Genomic DNA, 11,127 nt, shown 5'->3' with positions numbered 1-11,127 from the left:
CATTTAAAAACCTTGCCTATGGAGAATATTGTCAGAGGGTAATTCGAGACACTTGATGTCCGTTAAACTAATTATGCTTCTGCCCTCAGAGTACCTCAGTCTTGGATGCTCAGCAGATTTTATGTAGTATCTGAATTATTGATGGAGATGATACAGAAGAGGGGGCTTGGCGGCTTGCTCTCGTTTGGGCAGGTCTTGGGCAAGTGCTGTTACAGGAAGAGAGGCAGCTGCTCCCAGGGATGGACGAAGCCAGCCTTGCAGAGGAGACCTGCCCCGATGGAAGCCTCTGCCAGTATGCACAGAAAATCACAGGCTGCTTTGGAGGGATAGGTAAGACCTCTAGGGGCTATGCTTTGCAGGGAGATTGAGAAGGGAGATGAGAAAAAGACCAAGAAGCAGGAATGGCTGGCAGGAAGCAGGCATTAGCAATGAAGATGCTCTGGGGGTCTGATGGTGCCGAGTGTATACACGCTTCCTACCCAGTGTGCTCTGCTCAGCAGCGAAGAGTGTCCTGATGTTGTGAGCTCCTATAATAGCTCGTGGAGGGTTTGCACAGGGCTTGCTGAGCTCCTTGGTCTGCTTGCTTTTGCTTTAAAACCTTCTGGAAGGGAGCTAGATCCATAGTCATTGAGGAAGCTGCAGGCCGCCTTCAGCCTATCTCCTTAGGAATCCAGGCTGCAGAGAGAGTCTCACTTGAAATTGGGCATTTGTTCTCTGAAGAAAAGGTCTCCTAGCAAGAAGCATGTGGGTCTTAGCGGATGAAAAAAAAAACGTCATAAAACCAAGGAAGTCCCCTCTGAGGAGGGTTTGCTGTGCGGCTTGTCTTGTAGCCGGCCAGCTGTTGTATCTGTAACATCTGTCCTCCAGTACTGGACTGACCCAAACAGCTGGCTCAGAGATGGAGTCTGTGTCCTTGGCTAGTTGCTGAGCTACCCCAGTGCACAGAGGCGAAGCGCCCAGGCCCCTCCCGGCTTACTGAAGCTCCTGGTGAACTCCCCTGCTGTTAGTTCCTATTTGCAGCTTACCAGGGGAGAGCTTCTGTGCCAGCAGGTGGACTTCCATCTGGTTGGTCGCTCAGCAGCCTATCCTTGGATGTGGTGTAGACATTTGCAGTCATTGTTGGCTTTGTAATGAAGAACGCTGCGCTGTCTTTATTATTTTATTTTTTGAGCGCTATGTCTTCTTGTGCAACTGTCATTCGACGTGGTCTGTGGCAGGAGGCTGCTTGGGTAGCAGTGAAAGAGCTGGGCCCACCGATGCTTCTGTGGGGTTCCCTCCCTGTGCCATGCTTCCCAGGCCTGCTCTGAGGCAGACTGGAGATGTAGTCTCTGCTGGGAGCTGACTGTGAATCATGTGAGGAGGAGGAGGAGGTTATTTTAAAGGCAGAATTTAGCACACAGGTTTCCTGGTCAGTGACTAGCCCCAGGCCCGAGCAGCCCATGTCTGACCTGTGTTTTGCCTTTTGAAGAGGTCAGTTTCCTTGTGCTGCTGTGTGGTTAAACATCTTTATTTATGCATATGTATCGTGTGTGTGTGTGTGTGTGTGTGTGTGTGTGTGTGTGTGTGTGTGTGTGTGCGCGCACACACACACATGGGTGCAGATGCTCACAGAGGCCAGGAAAGGTTTTCTGATCCCTTGGAGCTAGAAGCTCTCTCACATTGATGCTGGGAACTGAAATCAAGACCTCAGCAAAGGCAGGAAGTTCTCTTAACCACTGAACCATCTCTCTAGCTCCATGTACCTCCTTCAAAAGCAAGAGACGCCTACTGCTGTCATCAGCCACCTTTAAGACCCACATGGAGTTTACTTCTCACTCTTCCCTAACTTTTAACATGCACCAGACGTCTTACCTATAACCTGTAAGTCCACCACTCAAATGTTGGCTTTTTTTTTTAGACAGCGTTACTCTGTGTAGCCTTGGCTGTCTTGTACTCTCTTTGTAGACCAGGCTAGCATTGAACTCACAAAGATCTGCCTGCCTCTGCCACCCGAGTGCTGGGATTAAAGGCGTGTGCCACCATGGTCAGCTAAATGTTGGCTTTTTATACTATTGTAAAGACAATCTCCTCTTCCGCCATTCTGAAAGTAGGCCCGGGGACTTACCTATGCCAGGCAGTTATCAGACCACGGAGGGTTACTCCTAACCCAGCAACTGTTTCTTGAATTAAATGCATGGGTCTGTAAGCTTGTCAAAACCTAGGGGCGGCCTGAGCTGTTCCTGCTGATATAAATAGCAGCTGAGCACAGAGGCGGGGTTAATGCCCTGGAATTAGTTTCAGTAGATGATGTTTGATGAATTTAGAGACCAAGAAGGTAGAATGACTTTGTCCAAAAGTAGTCAAACTTAATTTTGGCCAAGAAGATACTGAATTTACATTTTTAATTTAAAATTTTTTATTTGTGTGTATATGTGTGTGTGTGTGTGTGCGCGCGCGTGCGCACGCGCCCTGTGTGTACCCCGTGTGTGCCCTGTGTGTGCAGGTGCCTGTAGGCTAGAAGAGGATGTTACAGGCAGCTGTGAGCTGCTTGACATGGGTGACACAGGTCCTCTAGAAGAGCAGCAGAGGCACACAACTGCTAAGCTGTGTCCCCAGCCTCATGGGCACTAGGTTTAGAGAGCTTGCACGTGTCCAAGTCTCTATTTCTGTGTTTTTTTGTATGTGCCAGAGCCTGTGTAGAAGTGGCAGTACCATGTTTCTCTGTAGAGACACATGCATACTAAGGAAAGGACCGTGTAGACACTCCTGAGACACGTACGTGCATATTAATGAAAGGACTGTGTAGACACTCCTAAGCAAGTAGCTGCTCGGGTTCCAGTGTATGTAGAGCAGAGCTGTAGGAATATGCATGCATGTGTGCACAGGCACACAAACCACAGGCAACACTAATAGTACAAAGCATCACACCCCACATGCAGTGTTTACCATACAGACACCAGAACAGTGGTTCTCAACCCTTCCTCACGCTGCCGCCCTTTAATACAGTTCCTCATGTTGTGGTGCCCCCGACAGTAAGATTATTTTTATGGCTATGTCACAACTGTAATCTTGCTGCCATTCTGAACTGTGATGTAAACATCTGTGGTGTCCAGCAGTCTTTTGGGGGCCACAACCCACAGGTTGAGAACCACTGCACTAGAAGGACCTAGCAGAGGCACAGTGTGTGTTGAGAGCTGTGCTCTGTACACGCTTTGGAATGTTGATGGGATGTCTTTCGTTACAAATCCCGAGGCTCAAGAAAGAGAATGCATGTGAGTTGTTCAGCAGCCTTGCAAGCTGTCATCAGAGCAAGATGTTGCAAGGAGTCTGGGTCTGTGGTGCATGAGGGTGGGGTGGGGTCTGTGGGTAGGGAAGCGGTTGATACAGAGCTTAATTGTGAAACTTCATGGGACTTTTGAAGTTCGACTCCACTGTCCCTAGCCCCACCCCGGGGTGGGGAGCCTCTGTGACTGTCTAGCTCATCCATCCTACCCTGCTTCCCACCAGGCAGAACAAGTCCAGCAAATTGGAAGTCTCTGTTTCTTTTTTAATTTTTAAACTTTATTTTAAATTTATATATTCACTTTATATCCTTACTGTAGTCCTGTCTCTCCTCTCCTCCCAGTCCCTCTCTCCCACCCTCTTCCCCTATACCCCTCCCTTTGTCTTCAGAAAAGGGGATCCTCCCCCATCAACCCACCTGAACACATCAAGTCACATCACTGAGACAAGCTGGAGACTTGAGACAGAGTAGGCTACAAGGAGGGCATGGGGATGTCTCTGGCTGAGCTTCCTAGTAGTAGGGGATGCAGAGACTGAGGGGGCCACCTTCTAGCCAGGCAGGACTTATAGTGGTAGGAGGGGGACACCAATCCACCTACAAAACCTTCGACCCAAAATTTATGCTGCCTACAAGATGTGCCGGGATAAACATAGAGTAGAGACTGAGGGAATGTGCAACCAGTGCTGGCCCAACCCAAGACCCACCCCACAAGATGCCTCTGGGTTTCTAATTCTGCTGCCAAATCCTGCACTAAGGACCAGGAGCCGGGAAAGGGAAGCAAGGGCTTTCCTGCTCACTCCATCACCCATGGCCTTTGTGGAAGGGCCTCCTAAGGTAGAAGGCAGATCAGCCACAGCTTAGAATTCAGCCCCAGCTGCAGGCTTGCTGGGCTGTCTCAAGGAACTCTCTCAGCCTCTCTGTGATGCTTATCTATCTTAAGTGATGGAATCGGTTGGGGCATCCATTGCTGGTCCTGGTTCAGAGAACTTTTAGAAATGGAAAATTCTGGGCTCCACCTACAAGACTGTCATGTGGCACTCTGAACAGATCACCCCACAACTTGTATTTTTGAAAGTTCCGTAGATATTCACAAGAATTTCTGAGAAATGCTAGCTTTATCTTCGCAGAACCTCCTAGCTTTCAGTTCCATTTTATTTAAAGTGCACAGTGGCTTTTTGTTGTTTGTTTGTTTTGAGGCAGGGTTTCTCTGTTTAACAGTTCTTGTTGTCCTGGACTGGCTTTGTAGACCAGGCTGGCCTTGAACTCACAGAGATCTGCCTTCCTCTGCCTCCCCAAATGCTGGGATTAAAGGCATGTACCACCATGCTCAGCTCACAGTGGCTTTAATGAAAGAAAATTCTGTAAGAATCCAGTAGCAACAATAAGGAAATCAGCACAGATTTATTCACTTTGACCCATCACTATTGGGTAGTTGTAGAATGTCACACATTATACTTAACCCTATAGTGTGGATGTCACAAAGCTCATCACCAGAGCTCCTTTTGTAAATCACAGGCCAGCAGGGACCAACTAGGGTTGACTTTGTGAGAACAGGAAGCTACTACCCACAGGGCAGTGCTGTCCCCCTCCTGTGCAGCTGCCTTAGCAGGACACCCACGGAATGACTCTGAGGCCGTTAAACACGTTAGCAACTAAATACAGCAGAGTTCATGGCACCAGGGGAAATAATTCTCTAGAACACAGAAAGGAAATGATTGCTTACCGTGGCCTGGAGCTGGGTCTGTCATTAATTAAATCCTAGGAGCTGTTGTTAAGCCCCCCCAACCCCCCCTCCCCGCCATACTGGCCCCTTGAGATTCAAGATTCAAGATCTCCCTAGGATGGATTTGTAGATCGGAAGTGGTGTCTCTGCCTTATTTAGACCTACTTTTAGCACTCTCACCAGATAACATTGTAGACTCTAGAAATAGCTGCTGGATGGTTCGTTCAGTTGTTGCTGCAGGTGCTGTGTTAATTTTATTTTCAAATAAGAATTCCTGTCTCACACTGCAGTTGTGAGTTCCTGGTAGTGGCTGTTTTCGTACATAATCGTCTGGCTGGAAATATGGCTAAGCTCCAGAGGGTAATCTTTTAAATCCGTCCCTCTTAATCTTCCTCACTGGGCAGTGAGAAAAGAGAACTGGGGGCACCAGAGGAGCTGAGGCAGCCAGTGGGGAGCCCTGCTCCCACCTTGGTTTCATGTCCGCCACACCAAGATGCCTTCCTTCCTTGGTTTAAAGTGTCTGGGGAAATTGTGCAGCTCTGAGAAAAGCAAAGTTACGTCATCTGAGAGAACGAGCCTCAGGGGGTCACACAGAAGGAGACTGATCATTGAGGACCTGGGTGGCCCCGAGACCTCTTGCCCTGCTCACCAGGGGCGTGGCACAGTCACACACCTGTTCTATTTGTATTCTGCGGGCTGTGGCCCACCTGAGCTCAGGTTTAGCAGCTGTGATCCATCTGGTGAGTAACTGAATCCCCTTTGACGCCGGGTTGTGTTTTGTGATTGACATGGGTAATAAAGCGCCTCCTAGCCCACTGTTCTGGGCTGCGTGCTTCAAAGGAAACACTGTCCTTCATGTATAATGAACGATGCCAGAGCAGGAGAAATGAGGCCCTGGCAGAAAGACAGCCACGGATTTTAGTCTCTGGTTTTATGGTCTTTTTTAACAAACAGCTTTCTTTCAAAACATGGTTGGAGTAATTATCAGTAATGAGAAATATGATAGCAAAGAGTACCTCCCCCAGTGCTGCTCTCTCACATGGACGCAACGCTCAAGTTCAAATTGCGTTGCTGCCTGGGAAAGGTTTGTCTAGTGGAGTGTTTCAAAAGGGAAAAAAGTGTTCTCACAGTGAGAGAGCACGGTGAGACTCTTCTTTCTCAGGTGAATCTCATTATAATGTAGCTGTTCGTTCAGGCTGGGAAGGTGTGCAGAGAGAGCTCAGGCTGGGCAGAGAGTCACTGATGTGGAGCAGCGTGCGTGCGTGCGCGCGCGCGCGCGCGCGCGTGTGTGTGTGTGTGTGTGTGTGTGTGCATGCAGGTACACGTGCACCCTCACATGCAAGAGGAGGTCAGGGGTAACTTCCATATTGGTTTAGACATAGTCTCTTGATGCCCTGGAACTCAAAGAGTACGTTTGGCTGAGTGGCCTGAGGGAGCTAACTTGTCCCCGTCTTCTGTCTCCGGCGTGCACACCCAGACACCTTGATTTCTAAGTGGGCTCTAGGAACTGGACAGGTCCTGGGGGCTGGAAGGCAAGTACTTTATCAATAGAACTGTTACCCAAGCCTCAGTTGCTGGTTTTGACAAGGCCTCAGCCTTTGACATCGTAATGGTAGCTTTAGTGGCCCGGTGCTGACGCAGGTGCTCATGGCCTGTCTAAACCAGTACGTAACTATGGGCAGAGGCTGTTAGACACCATCCCTGAAGACACATGGAGCCGATTCAAGTGAGCATCTGCTTCCTAATTCATGGCCAGCCATAGACAAGGACAGGGTTGGAGGCAGGTTGTGGGGAGGGAGGACACATCTATGTTAAGGTCTTCTGTTTTAATGCAATTAACTTTAACAGCTTTATTGAGCTGTTAAGCATACTGTATAATTTGCCTAAAGTAGGTGATTCACTAGGCACACAACCCATCACCACAATGAATTTTTACTGTTTTCATAGTCTAAATAAAATAACATAACTTGATATAGCTAGAACTTCTCCAAGCCGACTTTCCTAGCCCTACGCCTAGCCTCAAGAATTGACGATCTGTTTTCTGCCTCTGTGCATCTCCCATGCTGGACTTGTATGCACATGGTGAGTGATAATCCTCTGGGTCTGGCCTCCTCCACTTAGCAGTGTTCAAGTTGTGTCAACTATTTCTTTACTATGGCTAAAAATTATTTCACTGTACCCTCTGTTTGTTTGTTGTCCCTTCATTAGTTGATGAATAGTCAGGTTGTTTGAACCTTTTTAGCTAGTGTGACTGTCATTGCTGTGGGCAGTCTTGTACAAGTTTGTAAGGATCATGTGTTTTCTGTCTTCTTGGGCATGTGGACTAGGATGGAATGCCAGGGCCACACAGTAACTCCACGTTTAGTCTTCCAATGAACTCCCAACTGCACAATTCTACACCCTCATCTTCAACACAGGAAGATTCTGTTTTACACTGTGTGTGTATGCGTGCATGTACATATGTGTGTATGTGTGCATGCATGCGTGTGTGTGTGTGTGTGTGTGTGTGTGTGAGTGCGCGCGCGCGCGCGTGGAGGCCAGCGGTCAGTCTACAGTCTCTACAGGCAATGTTCAGTTATCTTTTGAGACAAGGTCTCTCACTGGGACTTAGCTCACTGCTTAGGCTCAGCTGGCTCGGCGCACACCCCAGGGACCTGACTGTTTCCACCTCCCCAGTGCTGGGGTTCCAGGTGCATGCTACCATGCCTGTGTTTTATGTTGATTGCTGGGAACTGAACTCAAGTCCTCATGCTTGGGCAGTGAGCACTTTACCAACTGAGCCATCTCTTGTCTGATATTTAAGAGTCAGCCGCTATCTTGAGGATAAAGTGCTCTCTCATTGTGACCATGCTGAACTCTGACTGGGATGGAGGTAGGCCTGTAGAGAAGAACAGCATTCACTTAGGACAAGATACTGACTCTTGCAGTGCCCAGCCCTCCAACAATCTTGACTTCACTCCTCTGGACTCATCTCTTTTAAGGAGGCAAGATGGAGAAACTATGGCTCCCACCCCTACTTTGTTTACAAGCTGTCCTAGAAAGATGGTCCAGAACCCACTGGCCCTGCCTCTTGCAGTAGGCATTGCCCTCAGATATTGGTTTCTCATCTGGTAGATGCCAAAAATTACTGTTTGACCACCCAAAAGCTTTATTCTACAAGCGGGGCTGAGAACAGAACACAGATTTTTGCTGGAGTTTATCCTCCATAGCTGATACCTTGGTGCTTCTACTGAAAGGTGCTTAAGCCAGGTGCTTTTGGGGTAGCCCACTGGTGCTCTTCAAGGAGACAAAATTCCTCAGGCAGCGGAGTCAGGGTGTCCCCAGAAAACAAGTGATGACACAGCATCAAGCAGCCCGGGTTAGGGTTAGTGGGAGCCTCCTGCTAATATCCACATCCCAGTAGAGATGGGTGACAAGTTCTGGAGATAGCGGGAAGTTGTGGTGTTGGGTTGGGACACCCCAGAATTTGATGTCAGCTCTTCTCACTAAATGTGTCACTTCAAGGAGTTAATCCAAGTCAGAGCTTCCCTGTTAGTAAAGTTGTGGAAGACTGTCGTCCTGTGCGACTGTCTCACATGTAACCCTGCACGGGTTTCTTTGTGGGGGTCCCTGTCTCTATAAACAAGCTGAGTCACCCCAAAGTGTATGTCAGTTGCCCATGAAAAAGGCAAAGCACAGTAGCTTGGGGTGTGGCTGCTTACCATGCTTCTCTTCTGGAATAAAGCCATCCTGGGTCCTCCCCGTTCTGAAACCCCACGGGCAGGACTCCTGGACTCCTCCATTCCTCAGGGTCTGGTCAGCCATGCAGGGCACAGAAAAGGTGTTAGTGACCACCAGTGTCAGAGGACTCCATTCCTCAGGGTCTGGTCAGCCATGCAGGGCACAGAAAAGGTGTTAGTGACCACCAGTGTCAGAGGACTCCATTCCTCAGGGTCTGGTCAGCCATGCAGGGCACAGAAAAGGTGTTAGTGACCACCAGTGTCAGAGAACTCCATTCCTCAGGGTCTGGTCAGCCATGCAGGGCACAGAAAAGGTGTTAGTGACCACCAGTGTCAGAGAACTCTATTCCTCAGGGTCTGGTCAGCAATTCAGGGCACAGAAAAGGTGTTAGTGACCACAGTGTCAGAGCAAATACAAAGAGGAGGCTGGGATGCTCCACCCAGAGGCACTGTCAGCTGGCCCCAGCTGATCCTGGAGCCAGACTCGGAAGCGTCAGGGCAAGGACCCCCTGCCCCAGGTCTAAAGACCAAGTCTGTGAGAACTCAATGATAACGCACATGTCAGAGTGTTTGGTTTGGGGGCACACACAGGGATCCAGTAAGCTTTGGCTGCAATACCAATAACAATTTACCTTAGGAATTGTTTTTAGTTGGGACTGGTGGAACAAGCCTGTAAACCCAGTGTTTAGGAGGAGTTAGGAGGACTGTGGGTTTGAGGCCAACTTTGCTGCATAGTGAGTTCGAGGCTAGCCTGAGCTACGTATGGGCATTTGGTCTCAAAACAAAACAAAATTAAAAACCAGAGAAGCCAAAACAGAAGCTATGTTGGTGCCACCTTCTACGACTGTGCAGCAACAGAAGCAGAAACCTGGCATTGGTTCGTGTTGCTGGGCCCGGCACTGTGAGTGAGTCACAGGAAATGGGGTTCCCAGGAAGCCACTGTGTGCTTGGAGCATCCGGGCAGGGACAGGTGCTCTGAGTAGGTCCTCCCTCCAGCACTCCTGTGACTTCCTATGCTAATGAAGCTCAGAGGGCTCAGGAGCAGTTCCTGGCAGGGGACACGGGGACATTTGGTCTTCCTGAATCAGCTCAAGATGCAATACGGCAGCTTCCTATTGCTGTCTGGTGACAGACCCTGCTTGAGCCCGGAGCTCTGTGCCCCTCATGGTGTCCCCATGTGCATCTGTCCAGCCCTCCTCTGTGCTCAAAACAACCCTCGGAAGCTAGCGGGGAAGGGACAAGAAAGAAATGAGTAAGAGGTGAGGACCCGAGGACACAATTGCACAGTAAGCAAGAAGCTTCTGCCTGTGGCTCCAGCTCTGCCTGAGATGGTGCAGGGAGGAAAGGAACCTGTTCTGCAGGACCATCTGCTGCTCACTGGGAGGTTATGCTTAGCGTTGCTATAACCGTTGGCTTTTTATTTTCCACTTAGTATGTACAATAAGTTCACAAACACAGTACTACTACTTTAAAAATATTTGATAATTCTGTACTGTGACTACGTCCATCCCTGTTTCCCCCTCCAACTCCTCCTTGGCCCCCCTCACCTGAGTGGAAGAGCCAGGTTTGGACCCCAGTCAGCCTGGCATCTTATTCTGTGTTCTTTCCGTGGTGCTATGTTGCCTCTGGCCTCACAGTATAGTGCAAACAGGTTATTCTCCAGGTCCGCAAGCCACTGGCATACCCGGCGATTGTAAATAACTCATGAAAGAGGTACTTATGCCAGAAAAATAAGCAAACATAAAAACTAGGCATTTTAAAATGGGGATTCCCCCACCCCCATGCTACTGTAGGAAATTCGAGTGTGCTTTTGAATCTGACATTTGTTGTCCTTATGGGCTCTGGGCTCTGGGAAAGCTTAGTTAGACCAATTACCTTCTTGACAAGCAAACAATAAGAGCCTGGTGATCTTATCCAAAGTCCTAAGGACCCTGAGAGAGGGTTCAGCCATTGTCCTCAGTTGGGTACAAATCTCAGAGCAGAATGCTCTGGGCTGGAGACTGGAAACAGTGTAGCCTTGGTCATCTTCTCCTCCTCAAGGCCACTGAGATAGAAAGGGAGACTCTCCCACTGAGAGCCCCTGCTGGGACTGCCTTGCTATGCTTAGCACCCCCCAGGGGTGTCTTCTCCTGGTACTCAGATGCCACATAACTGTGAGAACCTCCTGTGTGTGTATACATGTGCACATGTGTGTGCATGTATATTTGTGCATATGTTTATGTATGTGTGCAGGTATGTATGTGTGTATGTCTGTGTGCACATATGTGAGTATATGTGTGTTCATGTGTATGAGCGTGTGTGTGTGTGTGTTTCTAAAAGTAGCATCAAGCTGTTCTCAAAATAAACAAATATGCAATGTTTCATATTTTTATTTTTCATACCCGTTCTGACCCTGTTCAGTAATGCTGATCTACAGCCACAAT

The 11,127-nt window shown here is 48.8% G+C and overlaps 1 protein-coding gene across 1 annotated transcript in view; it reads left to right on the top strand.

The window, feature by feature from the left end:
• Window positions 1–220: 220 nt before the first annotated feature.
• The window catches only part of Ablim1 (actin binding LIM protein 1), a 179,790-nt gene continuing 168,883 nt past the window's right edge, over window positions 221–11,127 (top strand). Inside the window, exon 1 of the mRNA XM_051146851.1 lies at window positions 221–330. Coding sequence (XP_051002808.1) covers window positions 240–330 — 91 coding nt within the window. The 5' untranslated portion in view covers window positions 221–239. The remainder of the gene's footprint in view (window positions 331–11,127) is intronic.

This window comes from Acomys russatus, chromosome 5 (assembly GCF_903995435.1).
Source record: "Acomys russatus chromosome 5, mAcoRus1.1, whole genome shotgun sequence".
Classification (NCBI taxonomy): domain Eukaryota; kingdom Metazoa; phylum Chordata; class Mammalia; order Rodentia; family Muridae; genus Acomys; species Acomys russatus.
Note: the sequence above shows the minus strand (reverse complement) of the source record. Positions and strands in the feature narration are given on the sequence as shown.